This window comes from Typha angustifolia, chromosome 4 (assembly GCF_048772165.1).
Source record: "Typha angustifolia cultivar Huaian chromosome 4, ASM4877216v1, whole genome shotgun sequence".
NCBI lineage: Eukaryota > Viridiplantae > Streptophyta > Magnoliopsida > Poales > Typhaceae > Typha > Typha angustifolia.
Window position 1 is genome coordinate 122245 of NC_133242.1, and position 23702 is coordinate 145946.

Consider the following 23702-nt stretch of genomic DNA (forward strand, 5'->3'; position numbering starts at 1 on the left):
TAATAATAATAAAAATATTATATATATTCAGAAACTAGGATATATATATATATATATCACTCTCTCACTTAGCTCTAAGGATAAAAGGCTATAGTTAAAGATCTACACTTGATTCTACTCAACTTGAAAGTCCCTTTCCTAATAGATGATATGATAATCGGTGTTAACTTAGACCAACAAGACATCATGATTCTTGATGTTATAGTAACAACTTGGTAAGGTTCTTATCGGACTGTTAAGTTGATTATTTTGCTCTATAATTGTCCTATCTGTGAGTATATATATTTGATCTGGATGGATATACATACCCTTGATTAAGATTGGTTGGATAAGCTCCTCTTATTAAAGAGAAAAAAAAGGCAGAAGATAAATAAAATGTAGTTACTCAACTATAGTCTCTATATAAGAAAGTAGTTGTAAATTTATAATATCAAATAATTCCACGTCGTTGAGTTATGTGGGCCAGCACACCTCTCACCTCAACTTGTTTTATATATAGATCCCCGAGAGACAAGGAGAAGAGGAGAGTCTCTGTTTCGTTTCGTTTCGTTTCGTTCTCGTCTCCGACGACGAGTGGAAGTGGAAGTGGAAGTAGCGAGAGAGCTCTCCTCTCTTGTAGACTTATAGTAGTAGTTTATGTGATAGGAGGAGGAGACGCTCTCGTGTCGACTCCTACTAAATCCTGATGGGTATGCCATCTTTTCTACGGTTTCTTCCATCTTTTTTTTTTTTTTTTGGTTTGAATTTTTCCTGTTGGTTTAATTGATTATGGGAGTTGGGTTTCTCTGTTTGTGCTCAAGATGACTCCTTTGTTTCTCATATGTTCTCTTAGGTGAGTTTCTTCTATTTACTTCACTGGGTCGAATGGTATTTGTGTTTCCAATGATTACTTACTTTGTTCTATTGATACTTTAGAAAAACTCTTGCACTGATTAGATATCCAGTTCAACGTTGCACACCCTCTTCCTATTCAAGTTTGGTATGATTTCTTAGATATTTCTCGTAAAATTGATTCATTTATTGAAGGGTCCTCTTTCTTCATCCCATCAGCTGCTTATTCAGATGCGGATTTAACTGACAGCGACGATGAATATCAAAAGCTTATAAAGAACATGAATCTACCTAGGTATGGATTCTTCTATCCAAGATCATACCCAAACTTTTGTATTTACTTCATTTCCTTTTTGATATTTCTTTAAATCTTCCTTTCCTCATAGGGTTGTGATCGACAATGAAGCTTCTCCCAGTGCAACAATAGTTACGGTGTGCTTGTTCTCGCTTTTGTTCCTTTTTGATTTCCTATATGTTGAAAACCTTGAATACGGTTTGTTCCTCTTTCATACGAACTAGGAAATTGAGTTTGCCTTCTCTTAGTTCATTCAATTTGTAGATTGACAGTGGAAATAAAAGAGGGATCCTCCTGGAGGCCATTCAGGTGCTTATAGATCTCAAACTCGTCATAACTAAAGCTTATGTAACCTCAGATGGAGGATGGTTCATGGACGGTATTGTCTAGAATTGTGTTCTGATACTTTGTTCATATATATATATCCTGCCAGTTGAAAATAAGTAATTGCAAACAAATTCTCTTTCTAATTGACAGTTTTCAATGTGACTGATCAAGATGGGAAGAAGCTAAATGATGAAGCTACCGTTGATACGCTGGAAAACATCCGTAAGGTAAACTATACAGGCCATCTGTACTTTTGTTTTAATTTCTTTCTTCTGCAAATATCCATCTAAATAAGCTCAGTTGATATCCACAGTCCTTAGGGGCAGATTCCTACTATATCCCGTCAAAGAGGAGATCTGTAGGAGTTGGTCCTTCAACAGACCACACAGTGATTGAGTTAACTGGGACCGATAGACAAGGTTTGCTATCTGAAGTGAGCGCGGTGCTTGCTGAGCTAAAGTGCAATGTAGTTGATGCAGAGATATGGACTCACAACGCCAGAGTTGCAGCTGTGATGCATGTCACTGATGTGGATACTGGTTTAGCTATTACAGACACTGCAAGAATTTTTAAAATAAAGGAGCGCCTTCATAAGTTGCTCGAAGGGAACAATATTTCACGAGGAGCCAAGACAGTCGTCTCTGTGGATGTTACGCATAGAGAGAGAAGGCTTCACCAACTGATGTTTGACGATCGGGATTTTGAGAATCCTGATCAGGATCTTGCAGAGGAAGGTCCAAGACCTAAAGTAACTATTCTAGATTGCAATGACAAGGACTATTCTGTGGTCACTATTCGATGTAGAGATAGGCCAAAACTGCTGTTTGACACAGTTTGTGCTTTGACAGATATGCAATATGTGGTTTTCCATGCGAATGTTGGTGCAGAGGAGTCAGAAGCTTACCAGGTATTTCTACATATACATGCATTACCCTTTTTTAAGTACTTAACTCTGCTTCCTTTAGTGCATAGATTCAATGTTCCTGATCATGGGGAAAACCTTTTTCTTTCTTTCTTTCTTTCTTTCTTTCCTGAAGGAGTTCTATATCCGGAAGATAGATGGCTCCTCAGTCAATTCTAGCACTGAAAAAGAGCGACTAGTTCAGTGTCTTGAAGCAGCCATACAGCGGAGGGTGTCTGAGGTAACACCAACTAATATGTTAAGAATTCTTTGAAATAAGGAGTCTCTTGTAGATTTGTTTTTTTTTTCACCTTTATGTTTGTTGCTCTCATTCTCAGCTATTATGCATGTTTTAATACTATAAAATAGTCATGATATGGTTTGTTCTGCTGATATAAGGATTGCAGTGGTGAGTCCAATCTATTATGCATGTTTTCTTTTTGGTTTGTGTTATTACTTCTCCATAAATGAGGATGGTGAATGTTTTGACAGACACAGATAGCATGGCACATGTTTGAAAATGCAATTACATGGTTTGCAGGGCGTGAAGCTGGAGCTATGTACAAGTGATAGGGTTGGGTTATTATCTGAAGTCACTCGCATCTTTCGTGAGCACAGCCTGACAGTCACAAGGGCAGAAGTGGCTACAAGAGAAGGAAAAGCCATCAAGACATTTTATGTCCGTGATTACTCTGGAAATTCAGTTGATGCAAAGACCATTGCCACCATCGAAAAAGTGTTGGGGCAGACTGTATTCCAAGTGAGAGGCCAAAAGAAGAAAGCAACATCTCCTAATAAGAGATCTCCTATCTGGTTCCTCTTTGGTTTCTTATTAAGGGCAAGTTCATTTGTATAAAAACCACCTTTGGTTTTGGTCAGAATGAATGTTATCTGTTATTTCCCTCTTCAATGCCTACATATATCTCCTTTTCTAAATTCATACATATCACATCAAGTAGATGGCAGAGGAAATGGGAAATCAATGTACTACCTAGTTTCTGGCTCTTTTTATCATTTTGTTCTTGCTCCCTTGTCCCCTAGCACGTCGTGCTTCATGCGTTGTAGTAATGAATGTAAGTACGTGACCACTCGTTCCAAAGTGTGAGTGTGTGTGTGTGTGTGTCTAGTGTTTGTATCATGTTTCGTATTCTACTTGATGATTCCATTTTCCAAGTGTCAATTTATCTTTTACATGCTGGTTGATTGATGGAAGCGCCTTTTATGTTTTATTTATCGCTGCGATGAGGTCGAACAGCTTTTATGTTGATGCAGATTCTGAAAGATTTTACTTTGAAGCCAGCAAGCATCATCTATTATTTGAACATAAGAATAATGAGCTCCACGAGCTACAATTTGTGACAAGAATTACATGGAAAACGTTTTCATGTGGTCTGAGATCGAGTTCGGTTTGGTGTTCATCGAATACGTGTAAAAAAGAGTGATCAGTTTGGGCCGCTTAAGTATTATACGATGGGCCGGAATGGGTAATTCCTTTTATTTTTTGTTGGTCCCTCCCCTCCCCCATCTCTGTGGGTTAAATAATTATTAAATACGATAAGCATCAACCAATTTTTGCGATGCGTTCTAGTTTGTGCCGCGCAAGGACTAGAGACTAGAGACTAGAGACTAGAGACTAGAGACTAGAGAGCAGAGACTAGACTTTACCGCCCAACCCAACTTCCAACAATCCAATTTGGCTTTCTAACAAAGCCGATTTAATAGTGATTTGGATTCCGAATGGAGTCGATCAACAAATTACCCCTCTCCGAGAAGCCGTCGGCGATTTGCTCCTCCTTTTATTCTCAACTTTCATAACCCACGGGTTCGCCCCAACGGAGTGGGGGGGGGGAAACGAAGATTCTCCGAATTAGCAGCCGAATTAGTAGTAATCCTTCTCCCCCCGTTTTCACCCTATCGATCCAGGTTTGGATTTATAAGATTTGGTTTTTGAGTCTCTCTCTTTTTCCTTTCCCCTGTCTATGAAACCCTAATTCTATAGTTCAGTCTGATTCAAGGTTGATTCTGAGATAATTCTCAAGTCGGCAGGGTTATTATAGGTGTTGCGGTCTTGGATGGATTCGGTTGAGGGGAGAGATTAAGCTTTTTTAAAAAAAAGCAGTTAGCATGGACAATGTTGGGTGAAATGTGTTAGTTTGTTTTGTTCTTTTTCCCCCCTTCAATATTCGTTTTCTCTTCGATTAAGGGTTAATTATATGGGAAGAAGATTTATGGAACTTGTCGCCGGCGATCATGACTCACGAGAAAGTATAGAGGATATCATATTATGATTCAGTAGCTTTGTAGTCTTGATGGGCATCCAAATTAGGTCTTGCGTAATAGTGAGATGCGATAAACTTGGAGCTGTTGTTGTCAGTTATTTTGGTTTTCTTCTTGGATGATCCATATGTCTATTTCTTTTGGCCCTGTGGCACTTTTGTTGCTAAATTGAAGCTCCTCTTTGAGGCTGTCTTGGTTACTTGGCTTTCCTTTATAGGTAACTAATAAGCTTGTTGATGAGATGACTTCCTTTGTTTTCTGATATTTATCTGGTGCTTCTTCCCTTGTATCTTGAGACCTTCTAATCAGAATTATATCCTATCTTTTCTAGCTTTACTTCCATTGGATTGCTGATGTTACATGGGCACCCTCAAGTCTGTATATGACTGTTAATAGAACCCTCAATGCAATTGTTCCTGTAATGTTTATTTAGGCTACTCTGCTATTCTTTTGCCTATTGTTTTCATGCAAGTTGTGTGATACTGTAAATAACTTCTTTCATGTCTATGCAGCTAGCAGTGGTTATTCCTTCTTGATCAAAAAGGATTACTAACTTTTTGGTTTTCTGCATGTTTTTGATAGGTTTAGCTGGATAAAGAGTTGTTATTGCAGTGCAGCTGCAGTTAAATTTTTCAGTGATATTTTACTGTGACCGAGTTTTACAAAGATCAGCATCATTAGGTGATCGTTCTTTAGCATAGAAAAGATTCTTTTTTCACATTCTGCATGAAGGGAGAATGTCGAGGGGTCAGTATCAAGCAAGAACTCACTCAGGTAGGAGAGCCACCCTTGGAAGGTGCAAACGCAGAGAGAGTTATGAGAATGTGGTAATTATTGATGTTGACAATGGCAAGGCAGATTTTGTTGTAATCGATGCCCCGGAGTCTTCCCGACAGGGATCTAGATGTTTTATTAGAACAGAAAAGTGTTCTCCTAGTAATATTATCTGTATAGACGATGAGGATGAAGGAAGTGATGACACTCCCAGAACTATGCACCAAGCCTTCTCTAATAACTCGCAAAATGGTTTGGATAGCCATGAGTCTCAAATGTTTGTAAATGGAAGTTCAGAATGTAGCACCTCTGAAGTAGCAACTTCTGATTGTGACAGCTCAGACTGTGAGATATTGGATGATACTTCTGGAAATATCCGTGAGCAATGGGAGAAAGCTGCTCTAAGAAAAAAAATGTCAGAGGGCGGTCAGATTGGCTCAGAAGATAGGGTTAGTGTATCTGCATCAAGTGCTGATCCAGGAGCACAGCTGCATGAGACCGCCGAAAGCATGCCTAATCTGGAAAATAGTCTAAATAAGAGTTCTGAGCATTTTGAAGAAGTACCTGGTGAACATAGTCCGAGCAATTCATGTAATGTGAAGACTAACCTTTTCTCTGGCATGTCAAATTTTGATGAACTTCAGCATGATATTCTTTGTGGAAAGACGAATGATGACTGTGCAAATTCAGATTTTGCTGCTGGAATCTGCCATGAACGACCTGGATGCCAGAAAGAAGAAATGATTCCTGAAAACGGTTCAGATGGATCTCGATTCACAGATAAGAACCAATTTTGTTACAGGACTGCTTGTTCTTGTCAGCCGGAAAATGTAGATGATGCAGATGCTCAATTTGGCTGGTTCTGTTCATTTGGCAAGAATGAGCATGATCACGTGGGAACTTCATTCTGTACATCTGAAGTCAGGAACACCAGCTTTATGCATAAAGATGACTCTTCTCTTGGAAGACCATCATCGAAATGTAAAGGAAAACAGGCCTTATCTGATCAAGTTACTTCTGTTGAAAAGTCTTGCTTTGGTAATCAGCCGACAGATGGACCACAAGTTAATAATGGAAGCGATCATCTCCACAAATTTGAGGAAGGTTGTCTAGGAGAAGAAATTAAAACTTCATGTGAAGGAAATGCTGCAACTGGGCAGAGTTGTTGCTCTACTGCAGAACCGGGGGACAAATCTCAAGTTCAGAATGATCTAGCTGGCGAGCCTGAAAAGCTTAGTGAATCAACTGCAAATGAAGATATTCCTGAGGTTCAAAATAATTTATTTGGGGATCGTGAAAAGCACAAAGAATCTGTTGAGTACAGGCGTGCTGCGGAAGAAGAGTGGGCATCTAGACAACGGCAATTACAAATTCAGGTTTGGCAAATGATCTGGAATATTTCATATTTTTGTTAGGTTTCCAAATGTTGCATATTTTTTGCATATCATAAGTTGAAATCTTGTACCATTAGATCATCAAGGCTACTTGAACCACAAGGAGAATCTTGGCTAAGTGCTATAGGACTTAAAGTTATTTTAGTAGAGATTGTCTACCATTATGAATGAACTAGAGTAGGGGTGTAAACCGAGCTGGGCCCAGCTCGACTCGGCTTGACTTGACTCATCTCTAGCTCGACGGGAGAAATTTGGGGCCAAACATCGATGAGGCAGTAGGGGAGGGAGAGGGCCTCGGCGTTTTTCCTATCTTCATTTTGACCTCATCTGAAGAAGCCCTTGCCAGTGGTGGGGAGAGCTTGTCAGAGAGCGGAGTGACGAAGGGTTTAGCCAGAGGAGTCTTCATATATCTCTCACACCAACCAGAGTAGAGCTCTCACACTAGTACACCACCAACATCAACACCGCCAAAAGCTGAGGAGTCTCCATCCTCAACCGCACTAGTCACACCCGCTCGCTTCTGCCTTGGCCCCACAAAGGCCACGACTGAAACCCTAACCCTAACCCTATCCCCAATACTAATCCAAGCTTAGGGACGGAGGGAGAGAAGAGAAGACACTCAGTAAGGATGAGAGCGGCTCCGGTGAGGTGTGGCTTTGATGAAGACGCTCGATGAGACGCTCGATGAGGGCACGGTCTTCTAGGATTACAAAATAAAAATTGAGAGAGAGAGAATATATATATATATATATATATTCAAGCCGAGCCCACGTGCTTTTTTGACAGCCCTAAACTAGAGTAGGATATAAGGCTGAAATTGTTAGTGTAAAGTTTTCTTCTTGGTTATGGTGCAAGCTTGTCAAGAGGGAACTGAGATGTAAATAAGGGTTGATCTATGGATATTGGTAAGTGTTGTATAATGATGTGCTGTACGTTCATATATGAGTGCTATAAATAGGAAAGAGGATGTCATTATGTTTTAATAAAGTTGATATTTTGTACCAATAGATAATGTGAATATCTGATAGGCAGCTGATACTCTTTGAAGTTGTGCTTATATTTTTTCTTTTTTGTAGTCTGAAGAGGCACAAAGGTTGAGGAGGAGAAGGAAAGCTGAAAGCTTACGCCTACTTGACATGGAAAAGAGGCAAAAGCAACGTTTGGAAGAGATCCGGGAATCACAGAAAAAGGTTTGTGAATGATGCCTGCCTTCCTTGATGCATTCTGTTTCCTATATTATCTTTCCTTTTTGTTTAACTGTATTTCTTATTGATGTTTCTCAGCAGCATATTTGCTCAAATTTTGATGGTTCTTCGACCTGTGATACTGAAGTATTTCTTTGACTTATGGATTAATTCTTGTAAACATTTCAGGATGAGGAAACTATAAATCTTAAAGAACAACTGCGTGTTGAAGTAAGAAAGGAACTTGAGAAGATGGAAGGGAAATTCAGAGATATGGCTTCTTTATTGCGTGGGCTAGGTATCCATGTTGAAGGGGGTGTATTTCCCTTGGCACGTGAGGTTTGTTGGACATTGCTTGAAGTAGTCCATTGATCATTTCCAGTCTTGTCATCTTAAGATTTATCATCCAAATCATATTTATTGTGGATAATTACAACTCAAAATACATTCGGACGACCGAGTAACTATTAAGGATGGATTGCAATCTTGAGTAGTGCTTGTGCCAAGTATCTGACTAAAGCATTGTCAAGCAATATTATCATTCACCTGAGGCACTATTTTGCTCACATCTGTTGATATCTATGATGGGCGATGAGCCGTACCTAGTTATCTTATCGTATAGATATTATATACGAATGATAAATCTTGATTTATGACATCACCAGTTAATAAAGCTCAAGTTCTTGCCCTGAATGGACAAAATATTTTTACACCACTTTTGTTGCGTAATAACTATTGTAATGGCTTCTATTAACTTAATCGATTGTCCTATCAGGTTAATGCGGCCTACAAGCAGGCTTTACGAAGATTCCATCCAGACCGAGTTTCTAGGAATGATATACAACAGCAGGTCAAAGCAGAGGAAACGTTCAAATTTATTTCACGCTTGAAAGAAAAGCTGCTTCCTGTTGCTTAGCAGGATAATTTTGCAACTTTCACCTTCCCTTTATTGCAGCAGTACTGTGGACTACGATACATAAAGTTCTTGTACCAATATTGCCGTTCGCCCTGTTGCTTCTGGGAGTATTGTCACTTGGTTTGATTTTACTAGAGTGACTAAAGTATTCTTGCACGTTCGAATATAAATCTTTTCCTACGTTTTCAGCAGCCAGAGTCAATGTTCTAGAGGCTGTATTTTCATCTGTTGGTCTAGTGTCATGTTGGAGTTCTTCCGCAACTGACCGAAAGAAGTTGGGGTTTTTTTTTTTTTCTTCACATTAACCTCTGATTTTGTATTCTAGTACGTTTATTTTAAAAAGAAAATAATGATTAGTTCTCTGTACCTTAATTAGTATTCACTTTGTCAATTTCAATTTTCTTTTAGCAGGATCTTTTGAATAATAGTTAGGCCGAGGGATCGTGATTTCCTATGAGATGTTGCCCTCGATCTCGCACGTCAGATGGTCGTCCACGTACGTTTGCCACGACATCTTATTCCCCTTCTCTCTCTCTCTCTCTCTCCCCCTGTGTTTTGATAACATGCAAAAGAAGCAAGAGTCATAAACAACACTTTGAATCGTGAAGTATATGTAACTGCCGAGTAACACTGGACATCCTCCTCTTTTGTTAAGGTGACCCCTTGGAAGTGCTGCATCTACTTATCGAGAGGTAATTTGATATAAATAATTTAATATTTACGTTATCAAAGTCGTTGTAGTATAGTGGTGAGTATTCCCGCCTGTCACGCGGGTGACCCGGGTTCGATCCCCGGCAACGGCGTATCGTGATTTTTATTTTTTGTTTGAAATTTCAATAAGTTTAGTTTCATATTGCTGCATAATAAGATAGTAATTTCATCTAAAAAATGTAGGAAAAGGAAGTAGAATTTCCCAACAGTGAAAGTACGCCAAACTTTTAAACAAGTGTAGAGAAATTAATAAGTATCCCATACAAGTATTGAATTGAAACTTAGAGATAAAGATCCAAACGTTGTCTCTGCCTGCGCCTATTTGCTGTTGGCTGAAACATTTGGCACTTGAGCTGCATTTCCAGATGCGTTGAGCTCATCCCAAGCCTCAACCCATGTGACCATAGCATCCGCAAGCTTGGTGAAGTATGGGTCTACTTTCCCAAGCTTCTCCCTCACCTGCTTAGACAGTTCGACGTAGCATTTCTGAACTGTGGTGCACTCCTTGGAAAGGGCAATGGACTGGAAGAAAGGGATCATTTCTTCTTGCCAGAAGATGCCCTTGTACTCCTTCCTCAGGTTTGTGAAGGGGTTGCTTGCCTTGCTATGCCAGATGTATGGCAGACCTGTCTTGACTCCCAGTCCCATGTGGTCACAGATGACCTGAATTATCAACAGTTAAAGAGGCAAAGAGAATGCAGCACATCGCAACATTTGGTATGAAAGAAACACGTAAACCCTCAAAAGATTGTGAAGCAATCTAGGGAAATAGAATATAGGAGGCAATGCATTACTTAAGACCAAAGGGGGAGTTGGAAGCCTATCAAAATTTCAACTAGTAGTAGAAAGTCGAAACACTGACCTTCATGCACCATCCAGCCCACATATCATCATAACGTCCAACAGGCTGGCCATCGCCCATAAGTCCAAAGTACATTGCAGGGCCAATGAGATCACGGTCGAAAGCAAGATTCATACCGCACATTGGGAATAAGGTTCCTTTAGGCACAGTAAGAACAGCATCCACATACCTGGTGGCAGAAAAGTGAGGAACAACTTAACAAGCTTGTTGAATTAAAAAGCAGACTATAAATATTAGAGCTCCAATTTCCCTTGATCGGGCACCTTGTGTTTCTCTCATGAGGCTTGACAAGCTGGGTGGGAGCATCATAATCAGGAATATTGAGCCAAAGACCATGAGAAACGGCTGTTGGAGCACCTTCTCGTAGGCTGAAAGGATACCCACGAACAAAGTCGGCACCTTCTCTGTAGGGATCATACAAAGTGTTAAAGAAGTAGGGTGTTGAGGGGGTGAGGAGGTTCTTTATGTGCTGCTCAAGTGCATTGATATCCTTGCCTGATGGGTCCTTTGCAACCTACTTGGAAAGTAGTTGCTTATTAGATCACATTTATAATCGATTTAAGAAGACAAAAACTGTATTCACAAGAGAAGAGACCAGATCTACCAGAACAAAATAAAGCCTTAACATGTCTGTTCATGATAAGATGAAGGCTGACTGTGCCAATATGAATACAGTTAGCAGGAAGGCGCAGTACCATCAGTTGGTTATTAGATCTTTTTTAAATCTTTTTTATATTGCTTGATTGATAAACTAAGAGGAATGCTTCATAAGTTTACATTCAGATTAATGCACAGTATTGATGTGAAAGGTAAATCACCAATCAAAATATGCTCTTAAGTCTTTAAGTAATACCAGCGCCACTGGAGCTGATGGATCATTAACCTGGAGGCATCAAAGTTGTGACTTTTACAAGGATAATGCTGATAACGATTAATATCAGTGACACTAGAAGTCCAGTACTGGTTGCAGAATAGGAGGATGTGTCCAGATGTGGTGCTGTTAGTCCACCAGAACAGGATTTTTCACGGATAACTTGACATAATTTGTGCGAATTGTGGTTGCACAAATGCTAGATCCATAAAGTAAAGCAAACAACTCAAAGACCTAAGTTTGACCATTCTATCCCAAAATTAGAGAGATAATTCTATCAGGAGAAGCATTATCTAATCAAAACTTGTAACCGATTGTAGCTTCGTCAGATCTATTCAGGAACGGTTATCTGTGCTAGATCTCTGAACCTCCGAGATCAGTTTGGATCAGAGAAGCCACCTTCTCACAAAGATCCCACCTTTCTCGCAAATGCCAACTCCTTTCCAACTAAAATAAAAGAGCCCGGATCCGAAATTTTCTCAAATTCAAGAAAACAAAAGAAAGAGAAGGGAAGCACTCACAAAGCAATCATCGTCAATGGTGTAGATGTACTTCTTCTTGGACACCATGTAACCGAAGCACCGGCAAGCGGAGTCCTTGAAGGAGATGCAGGAGGCCTTGGGTCCGAGAATCCTGTTGATGTCATCGCGATTGTATAGCTCGTAGTCGAATCCCTCGGGGACCTTGATGGTCTTGGTTGGATCCCCATCCTGGACTATGATCAAGTGGTAGGGCTGGAAGAAGGGCCTCCACATCTCCAGGAAATCCAGGTTTCGGATCGTTGGGATCACGATATCCAACTCGTCCTTGAGCAACGGAGTAGCCGGAACCGATCCACCCGCCATTGCTAGCTTCGGATCTAGATAGAGGAAGAGAGAAGAGAAGAGAAGAGAAGAGAGATCTGTTTCGATCTTGGAGCGGGAGGAAGAGGAGGAGCGAAACGAGGTTATAAAACCAGTCGGCACGTGCGGAGGAGGCGAGATTCAAAACTTTTAATTTTTCTTTCTCACATTTCTTTTTGCGACAAAGTTTTCTTAACATTCTCGAATTATACGAGTCTCTAATTACTATTGATGATTAATATTTCCTACACACAAGTATAAAACTGTAATTATAGTTGATCAACAAATGGTTTTCAGAAAATTTATCTGAAAAGTGATAACGAAAGAAAGAAAGAAAGACTAAAAATATAGGTGGCGATAAGTACAAATCTTCACTAAATGATTTCTCTCTCAAAATTATAGTTGTAAACAACCCAAAAGAAACATCACTACCTCAGAGTCAACTGCCTCCTTTATGTATATAAAAAGAATTCACACATAAATTTGCTTGAGAGTTGAAGAACACCAAACAGCTTCATACAGTTAAGCTCATCTAAGCAGCAATGCAAGATAATACGTCTCAGCTTAACCTGAACCAAAACAAAAGATGGCAAATGAGGGTACAAAATATTGCATTAGCTTTATAAACAAAATCTCAGAGCAATATAAAAGAAAATTCTAACATAAACATTAAAATTGGTTGGTCTAACGACAGTTCAATTCTTTGAAACTCTGCCTGCCTAACAACTAAAACGAGAGAATTCGATTTCTCCTAGTTTGTCCTTCTGTCATGTGGTAAGCAGTCTTGAGAAGGAAAAAAAACATCCTTCTTTTGGATATGGAGGTTCTTCCAAAAGAAATTTGAGGTAGCATGTTCAAATATTTGGTGGAAACAAATCTCCAACTGTTGAAAGTTGAATCTATATATTGAGTGCATTTGAGTATCTCATACAAATAATGGGAGATGAAGTGAGAGCCGAAGTTTGAGTCACTTACCATAAGGCATGTTTGCAAGTACTAATGTCTGACATGCCAAGAAGTAGTTCCATAACTGCCATCATGGAGGAGTGCATGTGCCAGAAGTAGAACCAGGCTAGAGGCAAAAGTTCAAAAGAGACATGTTAGCAAAATTGTATTTTTATCTTCCACTTTAAATACTTATATTTTCATAAAGGAAAGTAGAAGGAATGTGCTGCTCCTAAACATCTTTGTTTTTAACTAATCGATATCTCTTGTTTAAAAAATCATACTTGTTGATTATTTCATACTAATAAGAAAGCTTGGCAATATAGTTTTTGTTATCGTCAACAGTTAACGTGGTGTTAGTATATTAGATGGCATGGATCTTACAGGAAAAAAATAAGTCCATGTTTGATCTAGAATTGAGACTAATAAGGCTCCAATGCTCCCAGGATGCTAACAACCTATTCCAACTTCCAAGTTTCAGAAAACAAAAGGAAAGTGATCTTTCATAACTATGCAAGACTTAGACATAAGGAATTCGAGCTTATGATGTAGCTCACGAAAGTGGATTTCCTAAATATTTTAAAAAATATTTGAAGATACTGTTGCAGTCCTTAGTAGTTAACAAGATAAAAGCATTTCGATATAAATAACAAAGATACAAGAGAAGACTTACCAAACAGGCGTGCACATCATTACATCCGCACATTAGTCTCCCGTTTAACATGTCAGTGGCCTGAAAAGCTCCTCCTCCATCACTTCGCTGCAACCAGTTGGTTTCAACATTTTGGTCATACTAGCTAGTTAACTTCTAAGTTTATATATATGTTTAAGTTGCAAGATCTCAGGCAGAGATTCTTGGTGCAGCTACGTGTGCATAAAAGGAATCTTATCCATGCGAGCTAGACGTACAAATGTGAACATTGAATCTTGTAGCTTAGGTGAAAATTGCATAGGACCCAATTGTCCATTATGAGTTTCATAACAACCTACTACTATTTGTTGTTGATCAATGTCAATAGAAAATAAAATATGCAAAGTCCAATGCGAGAAAGTTCGCATTGTTAAGCCTGACTTCTCAGTTATTCCATGTCATGTGGATTGTATGGCGTATAGAAGAATATGGGTTAGTTGCATGACAGTCTGCACTACTTTTGAAATAGTGGAGTGATTGTAATATGATTGTTATCACATTTAGCGCTCACAAATTACATTCATGAAGATAGCAATCTTTACCATTTGGACTCTAATTGAGTTAATAGCTACTATACTCCCTAAGTACGCAAAGCCAAATAATACCTTGTAGAAATCAACAGCAACAAAGTTAGCCCATCGATTGTTGGCTGCACTGTAACATGTATTGAGCATGTCAATGAGATCTGCAGAGTTATGCTTGCATGTGGTTGTCTTTATTGGTACTGATGGAAAATAATTAACCAGAATTAGAGGCTTGCTGGTGTCATTGAGATGAGCAGACTCAGCACGATTAAAACAATTCCCAGCTTCCATACCATCATCGCCATCTATGCAATCACAAAAATGTTATAGCAGCTTCCTGGAAATGCTAGGAAGGAATCTAGAAACAAGAATAAGTCCACATTGGTACTTGAAACCACTAAAAAGATAAGCATTAACTTATCATTAAGTCTTTATAAAATCACCATAATTAATGGTTTATTGAAAAACATATCAATGATATCTAAGTAATCTTATTTCATAAAGAAAACGGCTACCAGTTTTAAAGCTAATAAGAACACATCCAGATGAGAAAAATGTAAACGTGGCACTACCATCACAAAAGAACATTAAAATTTATTAAAGAGTTAAAAAGGAATTTGTTGCTCACATTGGGTTTCAACCATGTAATTCCACTGATAGGCAATCCCTTCTATGTCTTCTTTGGATCGGATAGATGTGAAGACAATGAGACGCTGGTTGCTAGCAACCATGTTGCTTACCAGAGGCCAGTCCTTCCCATTCTGGGGCATGCTTGAGACTGGGAACCAGTACTTCAACAAACCAGACTCATTGAAGACCTTTGTTAATCCATTTGGTGCCTGGACATAATCTTCTAATATTAATGTGATGATCTCTGATGGATTTGTCGATAGGAAGGCTTCAATTTCCTTCATAGTATCTATTGCTGGTTCCTAAATTAATGAAAAAACTTAGTGAGAAGAAAATATTCCATGACTACAGCCTGTTGAACTATGGAGGAAGAGAAGGATTTTCTGCATAAAATGAAGCACACAGTTTTAGAGATATCTGATCCGACAGTTGTTGTATAATTGGAAACCAATTTTATCACTATGGTAATTTCTAACTTTGTTGTAATCAAAGGTTGCTCATGCCCAGGATGGCATGCACCATACATGCTTGCCAGATATAAATCAGTACTGATGCAATGGACTATCTTTGATATTGTGATATATATCATGACATTCAAAGTGGCAGACATGTATCAAATTACATCAATTGGTACTGTCAGGCATAATGATTTGGTCTGTTTCTACTTGTGCTTAATTAGTTTGGCTTTTACCCTCTCAGACATCATCTTCAAAGTCATATGTTTCTAACATCAGGGCTCAGAAACTATTCTGCAAAGCAAAGACTTAAATACAACTATACAAGTAAGTATCTATTATGCCGGACTTACAAAAGAAGCAAGAGTCATAAACAGCTCTTTGAATTGTGATTTTTAAAGCATGCTGTATCGAGTTGTGCCAGACAGGTAGCAAACTACATCAACTGGTACTATCAGGCATAATTATTTAGCTGTCTTTCCGCTTCTGCTTAGTTTGGCTTTTACCCTCTCTTCTACAAGTGTGGCCAAATATCAATTCATCTTTAAGAAAGGATCAGTGAAGAGATCTTGCCAATGAAATGCAAGACGCTGTTCTTTCTTCTATAGTTTCAAAGCGCCGCAGCACATATCATGCCGACAAATGGTAAACAAATGTCTGGGCAAGTGCACAGCCTTGCTTCTTACCGAAAAAAAGGTTGGTAGCTTTAAAACAAAATGATAAATGTTCTTATCGACCATGTTATACCAAAGTTTTCAAATGTATGAGCCAAGAAAATCTGAGGTCTTATGAATGTGAATGGCATACTCACAAATGCGGTTATATCATAACATTCCCCTCCAGTTGAATGGCATAACCAGACATCATCTTCAAAATCATATGTATCTAACATCAGGGCTCGGACACCATTCTGCATAACAAAGATTTAAATACAGGAAGTATCTATTATGCTGGAGTTACAAAAGAAGCAAGAGTCACAAAAAACTCTTTGAATTGTCATGTACATTTAACTGCCGAGTAACACTATCCTCCTCGTTTGTTAAGGTGACCCTTGGAACTCCTGTATGAGATGGCTCCCCACTTATTGCAAAAGAGTTGTGTGTAGTGAGAAATGCATACTTATTGAAAGGCAATGAGTTATTCTGCTCACAGAAAAAGAAAAATATAACTTAGCACATGCAGGAGACATTCTTAATCAGTAACCAGCTGGCTGGTTTTCTACAGGGTAAATGACATCTTATTAGACTTATTGAATAGGAATCAATCATGAAATAGAAGGCAAATGAACCACCACTAACTATAGAGACTTTCCTCAAATCGCTTGTGCACATCATAAATTAAGCTAGCAATGGTACAAACCAGTACTCTGTGTAAAAAAAGTGCCTTTTTATTGTAGTAAGGAGGGGTGGAGGATTTCTGTCTGAAGAATTAGAAATATCAATGGAACAATAGATTGCAATAATATGCCCAAAAAGTATTCACCAACTAGCAGCTGGTTTGGAACTATTAAAAAAGAGAGTAGGAAAGTAACATTAACTGGAAAAAAAAGAAAAGATAACAAGCAAATACAAAAAAGAGAAGCTACTTTATGATCGAACCAGTTACTGTGGATTCTGTTTGTAATCATGTAAAACATAAACTCCATGAGTGATTGTTTTTTAAATGATAACATGTAACTCAGTTTAGATTGTAGAGGGGATTGCTACCTAGCAGAATCAATATAGAGTGAACGAGGAGGCTAGAAGTAGTACCACTAATGTAAATTGGTCTGTCGTTGCTGACCGCACGCACCTCGAACCTACGAATTCGTCCAGGCATGAAGAGCAAAACAACCCAACCCCGCAATCGCTGTCCGACGAACAGTCATCATGGAGCTACATGATGAAAAATTTCCCGACTTTTAGTAGCATAGAGAGGTGCATTAACAGTGGGAGAAAATATCAGCTATATCATTCCAACCTTGCATCCCCCAGTCGAACATGCAGTTGCAAGGCCAATAAGATTCACCCATATTAGTAAATGCATGACATTGAGAAGACCCATTTCAGACAAAGAAAGAAGGAAGAAACTCTTAAAGTTGCAGGAAATATGAAGGAAAGGAGGGGAATATAACAACAAATCAGAAGGAGGAAGAAAGACACCAAAAGAATCCTTCTCAAAGTTGTCGAAAATACAAAAAACCCAAAATTGTAGGTTGTGATGGAATATCAGAATATACTCCGATGCTTCGTCGATGTTATCTAAGTGATGCCTTGATTCACCTCCATACCTTATTACCTCAAATGATTTATTTTTACATACCGATGTGAAAGGTACGGCAGTTGTATGGCGAATTGCCGCAGTGAAAGCTGTCTGAAGAAGAGAGCTGCTTACCTCGTCAAAGAATTAAGAAGGATGGATTCGAAGGAGAAGGTAAACACTTGAAACAATCAGTGAGCATCGCTGGTACGCCATCTAGACTATGATGTGTAGACGAAAGTCGTCGCCGGATTTATCGATGAGTTCATACTTAATTCGCATTAATCTGTATGTAGGACGACCAAATCACAGCAGATAAACTAATTCGTCAAGCAAACGGTGACGTTCGACAAAGATATCCACATGAAGTAACACCAGAATGTAATAAATAAACAACCACTAGTAGAGAGTTGGACTGTATATTTATTTTATGCTAAAACTTTGATCCTTTATTACATAATTACATGTGACATCTGCAGGTGGAGAATAGTTCTACTCTACAGAGATGTGAAAAGATTATCATGTTTATTACGTAAGCATGCAATTCGGACGTATAGAATACTTGAACTGTTTGTATTATCAACGTTAATTTATTAACAATAATAAGTAGTAGAGCCCTAATAGGCAAAAATATGTATGCTGGTTGACACATGAGATAATATATAAAATATTCATAAGTGGCAAATATTTGTGTATGTACTTTGAGCATCACATAACTTTATCATATTTGATTTGTAATGTCTTATTAAAATTTTGGTTAAAACTACGGTGCTAAAGGGATCAACAACATAAATGGCTAAGCTAAACTCGATGAATATTATGATAATTAGACAACTTGATCTTAATCTGTTGCTAGATTGATTTCAATTCTATTCATTATCCGATTAGATAAGGACAAAGGACGACATATCGTCAATCTTATCCCTTCTGTAAAGATATTTATCAGAATAATTTAGTAACTATATTTTTTTTGATATATAAACGGTTTGAACTCATTACTTGTATTTTATTTAAAATTTAAATAAAAAAAAAGTGAAACTTTGTTAAGATAGTTTCTCTCTGAGTGTTATCGAAGACTTTCTTCTTTATTACTTCTATATACAGAATTTATTTTGCCACCACTCAAAAATGTTATAGTGTGTGAGAGATTGCATGCTTCCTTTAGATTAGAAACTGCTACAGACTAGTGTGTTGAGGGTGCGCTCTTGGTCTTTGGGTTGGGCCAGGCCGAAGTTGACTAAGCCCATGTAAAAGTCCAGGACAAACCATGGGCGGTTTGGAAAGCCCACAAATATACTTAACACCCAGCGGTTCCTTTTTCTTTGGGCTTAAGAAAAGGACGAGCGGGGGGCTACCTCCGATTCGTTGCCTTGTCGCCGCCGCCTCTTAATCTTCGACTAAGAAGAGCTCTTTTGATTTCCTGGGTTTTGATCTCCGGTGGAAGCCGAGGAGGCGATTCGAGGCCTTCCCTTCTAATTCCCAACTCGCAGCTCGGAGGAGGCGCCATGGATTCGAGGGAGGTTCCTCGTCCCAAGGTCCCATCTTTCGACCAGACCGAGATCAACTGGGACAAGTATGAGACTCATCCTTCTTCTTCTTCTTCTTCTTCTTTGTGTATGATCTTTATTTGGCAATTGTGCTCCTTGCTCCGAGTTCTTGGACCTGCATGGTTGTTCTGTGTATGATCTTTCTGTTTTAAATCTTACCTTAATTATGCGCTTTCTAATGTTTATTGGTCTCGTCACGTTTGCTATCCCTTCTATGGAGTTCAGCGTATTTCAAGATTTGCATTCGCTTATTTAGCAATTTCTATTCCCATTACAGTGGTTAGGCATTTTATTGCCATTAATTGTCTGAAGATCAGATGGGATCCCTTGTGCTTTTTATTCCTTTTTAGATTCCTTCTAGGGTTTCCATTTTAATCTTTATTCAATCTGGAATCATTATTGGTCCCAATTCTCTTTACATCTTCAAGAAAGCAAGACATAAATTGGAGTTCCAACACGATTTTGATTTGAAAGGAAGGGAAGAAAGATCATTCGAGGTAGATAGGAGAAGAAAATAAATTCACCAATAAGCAGAAGCAAAGTAATTATTTTAGGAGAAATTACATTTTACCCTCTTGTGCGGTTAGGCCTAAATTCATTCACCCATCTGGTTTTATTTGTGTTACTTTATCCCCTAAAATTGTTACTTTTTTCCATCATAGTTGACCAAAGTCAAATATAAAGATACTCATTAGCGACAAAAATTATAGATAATTGAATAAGCTTTTCAATATATCTAGATTAATATCCGATCGAATATCATATCACAAAATATGACAAAAACATACATATATTTAATATATATCATATATTTATCATTTGAAATCTGAACTGTATTATTTTAGATGTGTTAAAAAAACTTATCTAATTATCTACAATTTTATCTCTAATGAGTATCTTTAATTTCGACTTGTAAATTAATTAAATATGATAGAAAAAATAATAGTTTTAGTTTGAATATAACTATAAAGGAGTACAAATGAAACCATATGAGGTGTAGTAAATTTAGACCTAACCATAGAAGGATAAAATATAGTTTTCCCATTATTTTATGTATATCCCATTCCATGGCAATGTAATAAAAGGAAAAGATATGAATTGTTCTTACTTTTCCCCAATCCTGTGTTGATATCAAAACCAATTTTTTGGGAATCATTGCATGTTATTTATCTCAATAATATCCAAAAGTTAGTCCATATCTCATCAGAGTAAGATCTAATTCTGTCTTGCAGGCTTGACAAAACTAAGTTGTATGTCGTAGGAGCTGGCATCTTTAGTGGTGTCACTGTGGCTCTGTACCCAATCTCTGTAATTAAGACAAGGATGCAGGTTGCTTCAGGGGATGCTGTGCAGAAGAATGCATTTTCTGCTTTCAGAAATATTCTTGCGGTTGATGGCATCCGTGGTCTATATAGGGGCTTTGGCACAGTTATCACCGGTGCTATTCCTGCCAGGATCATATTCCTTACTTCTCTGGAAACAATCAAAGCGGCTTCACTTAAAATGGTTAATCCCTTTAATTTGTCCGAGCCTGTGCAGGCTGCTGTTGCTAATGGCATTGCAGGCATGTCAGCATCTCTCTGCTCGCAGTCTGTATTTGTTCCTATCGATGTGGTATGAGTTGGATTATTGTTAGTTTTTAATTTGTTATGAGTTAGTTTTTTTTTTTTCTTAAAAATCATTGAAATTAGAGCTATTGGAGTCTCTTACTCCAATAAGGATTGGTTTAGACAATGTTGTCAAGTTTTTACTAAATTGTGGATAAGACCAAATGGTTGGCATCATGGCATGTTTAAACCATCCAGATATAAAGATATAGTCCTACTATGAACTATTCTTCCTCTTTGTTTATTCTTTCGCACTAATTATTATTCTGGTTACAAAATCTAAGCATAAGGTGTAACATTGTTTACAACTATAATCCTTCCAAGGTTTTTGGGCCTTGTCATATTTACTTTATAGGGGTTCTGAAATTATTTTCTGTATTATTCAAATGTACTTTTTGGGACAAGAAATGCCCTCAAATCATTCTTTATTATTTGAAAAGACTCCCTATTAGCTCTTGAAGATGTTGTGGTTAATTGAGCTAATAAGTTGATTATTATGAAAAAAAAAGATCATTCTTGGACATTCTTGCTTTTGGTAATCTAGTCGCTTTTGTTAGGTTAGCCAAAAGTTGATGGTGCAAGGATACTCTGGTCATGCAAAGTATAATGGTGGACTGGATGTTGTTCGTAAAATTCTAAAGGCTGAAGGAATTCGGGGACTGTACCGAGGATTTGGCCTGTCTGTAATGACATATTCTCCATCTAGTGCTGTATGGTGGGCTAGTTATGGGTCTAGTCAACGAATTATCTGGAGGTTAGAATTACCTTTTCTAATAAATATAAAATAACCAGAGGATAGATATGCATAGTTGAAATTGTTATGAAATTATTAATCCTTCAGTTTGTGCTGAAGTGTCTATTTGATGTTGTCAAATATATCATGCTTGTTGTAACACATGGTTCTTATTTCAAAACATATTGCATTTCTTTATGCTAATGTTGAATATGCTAAAGTCTTATCAACCTTCTATTACAGGCATTTGATTTTAAAGCAAATTCACTTATCATGTAATCACCTTATGACTCATGCTTTATTGATATGCTAAATTTATGATTCTGCTCTCTGCAAACATGACATTGTTTATGCATTGATTCAGAATACCTAAACAAATCTTGTGGTTTCGCTGGCAAGTGGTGGAGGTAGAATTTCATGCAAGGAGATGTCATGGTTATAGATGGCCAAAGTATATTGAGTTACATTTTTTAGACATAAAATACACTAGCATTTTATTGGTAGGAACCTAGATTGTTTTTTTTAATTGTGTTTCCTTGCATTAAGCAAATATTTTCTATTTCAACTGATAGAAACTTGAATGAGGTATTATTCAAGTCAACAATATAAAAAACCTACCTCAGCATCTACCTGAAGCATTACTCTTAAGGACAAATGAAATTCTGGAGCCTCAGATTTTTGCAAATGACAAGCTTTATAACATAATGCTCTTAATGTCTTGAGCAGGCTTTTAGGCCACAGTCGTGATAGTGAAGATGTTCCTAGCCAGTGGAAAATTGTTGGTGTTCAAGCTACAGGTGGAGTTATTGCTGGTGCAGTGGCATCATGTATCACAACACCCATAGATACGATCAAGACTCGATTGCAGGTACTGTGTATACTTCTAAGTTTCTTGTGATGAAGTAATGAATAACATAAGTCAGTAGAAGATTTAGTGATCTAGGTGGTGGTATACTTCACAATTGCATGATTCTTGAGTCACTTACAGCAAAAGTTCTTGAGTTATTATTTGCACGTGCTTTCTTGATATCCTTAGCATCAAACCCTTTTTCCTTTACAAACGTCATTGTACCTGCCTTATATGACATTTCCAGTCAAGATATGTAACTCTACCTCTCTTGTATTTATTTCTTTTAAATTGCTTGCATACAAGGGCCACTTTTTTTTTTTTAATGATTTGCAGTGTCATTAGTTTCTCTTCACATTGACTATCAATGTCTTCTTATATTGTGTTATTACTTACTTGCCAACAATTACTTTGCCTTTTATTCAAGCTTCTCTTTTGTTGGTGTGTAGGTTATGGATAATCAGAAGAGACAGAATGCAAGAGAAGTTGTTAAAAGATTGATTGCTGAGGATGGATGGAAGGGTTTATATAGAGGACTAGGTCCAAGGTTTTTCAGCATGTCAGCATGGGGCACCACGATGATAGTAGCCTATGAATATATGAGTACGGATATTTTTCTAATCATATGCAAATCCTGTTCTATATTTTGATATTCCATTTTCCATTTAGTGCATTTTTTAAAATTTTTTTTTAACATACCTTCTCTCTGTAAAATTTTCAGAACGACTGTGTGCGAAATCTGAAGAACTCTGAAACTATATGTTTCCATTGAGAGTTCTGATTTGCATGGCATTGAGTACTCCTTAAAGATTCTGCGATCAGGAAATATTGGAGCAACCAATGGCCTGATCAGGGAGCGCATTATTGGTTTATCTGAACCTGTTACGGTTTACCTGATACAAGGTGGAAGATGTGATGCCATTTGTGAGAATACTAGAATGGATGTTGTAGTGTTCGTTCTTCCAAACTTTTAGTTAAGAATTTGTAGAAATTCTTTACTGTTTAAAGCTCCCATAATGTTATGGAGGGAGAGCATTTTATCCATCAATATTCCAGGCACTAGAAACAGAGATAACCGTGACTTTTTGTCATGATCTCTTTCTCTGATTTTTCTTTTGCTGGGATAGTAATAATTCATTTCAGGTTGGATTATTTGTGACCTGGCTGTAATAAGGACAACTTGAAGCAAATATAACCTCCTCCATTTTTTATTTGACGTGTCTTCCGTTGTTGGTCTTCTCGATATTTTATTTCTAATTATAACCTACTATTTGTGATTGTTTCCACCCCAATTAGAACT

General features: G+C 37.8%; 5 protein-coding genes and 1 non-coding gene across 20 annotated transcripts; 4 read left to right on the top strand and 2 right to left on the bottom strand.

Annotated features, from left to right (window-relative positions):
• Window positions 1–518: 518 nt before the first annotated feature.
• LOC140758845 (ACT domain-containing protein ACR4) lies at window positions 519–3442 on the top strand. Of its 14 annotated transcripts, none has more exons than XM_073095191.1 (10): window positions 520–689; window positions 801–832; window positions 916–979; window positions 1051–1126; window positions 1218–1263; window positions 1391–1505; window positions 1604–1680; window positions 1767–2360; window positions 2491–2595; window positions 2896–3442. In XM_073095191.1, the coding sequence occupies exons 4-10, from the start codon at window positions 1113–1115 to the stop codon at window positions 3208–3210; spliced, it is 1266 nt and encodes a 421-aa protein (XP_072951292.1). In that variant the 5' UTR covers window positions 520–689; window positions 801–832; window positions 916–979; window positions 1051–1112; the 3' UTR covers window positions 3211–3442. The 14 variants fall into 14 exon arrangements, with proteins under 14 accessions (XP_072951284.1, XP_072951292.1, XP_072951296.1 ...); XM_073095195.1 differs by having other exon boundaries at window positions 1063–1126; XM_073095190.1 differs by having other exon boundaries at window positions 801–979.
• A 522-nt stretch (window positions 3443–3964) lies between these two features.
• LOC140759025 (uncharacterized) lies at window positions 3965–9265 on the top strand. 2 transcript variants are annotated; one of them, XM_073095473.1, is made up of 5 exons: window positions 3965–4277; window positions 5214–6781; window positions 7876–7989; window positions 8173–8322; window positions 8759–9265. In XM_073095473.1, the coding sequence occupies exons 2-5, from the start codon at window positions 5369–5371 to the stop codon at window positions 8897–8899; spliced, it is 1818 nt and encodes a 605-aa protein (XP_072951574.1). In that variant the 5' UTR covers window positions 3965–4277; window positions 5214–5368; the 3' UTR covers window positions 8900–9265. The 2 variants fall into 2 exon arrangements, with proteins under 2 accessions (XP_072951574.1, XP_072951575.1); XM_073095474.1 differs by lacking the exon at window positions 3965–4277 and adding an exon at window positions 4287–4848.
• A 365-nt stretch (window positions 9266–9630) lies between these two features.
• TRNAD-GUC (transfer RNA aspartic acid (anticodon GUC)) lies at window positions 9631–9702 on the top strand. The gene has a single exon. It is a non-coding gene; the product is annotated as a tRNA-Asp (tRNA).
• An 88-nt stretch (window positions 9703–9790) lies between these two features.
• Window positions 9791–12397, bottom strand: LOC140759364 (UDP-arabinopyranose mutase 1-like). Its single transcript, XM_073095908.1, has 4 exons — window positions 11865–12397; window positions 10736–10986; window positions 10473–10641; window positions 9791–10273 (listed from the first exon to the last, which is right to left on the bottom strand). The coding sequence occupies exons 1-4, from the start codon at window positions 12186–12188 to the stop codon at window positions 9929–9931; spliced, it is 1089 nt and encodes a 362-aa protein (XP_072952009.1). The 5' UTR covers window positions 12189–12397; the 3' UTR covers window positions 9791–9928.
• Window positions 12398–12530: 133 nt separating this feature from the next.
• On the bottom strand, window positions 12531–17797 carry LOC140759363 (PI-PLC X domain-containing protein At5g67130). The gene is made up of 9 exons (XM_073095907.1): window positions 17390–17797; window positions 17182–17304; window positions 16435–16572; window positions 16242–16340; window positions 14974–15277; window positions 14427–14650; window positions 13804–13890; window positions 13161–13257; window positions 12531–12754 (listed from the first exon to the last, which is right to left on the bottom strand). Exons 1-8 carry the CDS (start codon window positions 17471–17473, stop codon window positions 13222–13224), a joined length of 1095 nt encoding a protein of 364 aa, XP_072952008.1. The 5' UTR covers window positions 17474–17797; the 3' UTR covers window positions 12531–12754; window positions 13161–13221.
• A 1200-nt stretch (window positions 17798–18997) lies between these two features.
• LOC140759660 (uncharacterized) lies at window positions 18998–23613 on the top strand. Its single transcript, XM_073096275.1, has 6 exons — window positions 18998–19241; window positions 20448–20829; window positions 21380–21576; window positions 22282–22423; window positions 22852–23005; window positions 23124–23613. Exons 1-6 carry the CDS (start codon window positions 19174–19176, stop codon window positions 23153–23155), a joined length of 975 nt encoding a protein of 324 aa, XP_072952376.1. The 5' UTR covers window positions 18998–19173; the 3' UTR covers window positions 23156–23613.
• The last annotated feature ends 89 nt before the right edge of the window (window positions 23614–23702 follow it).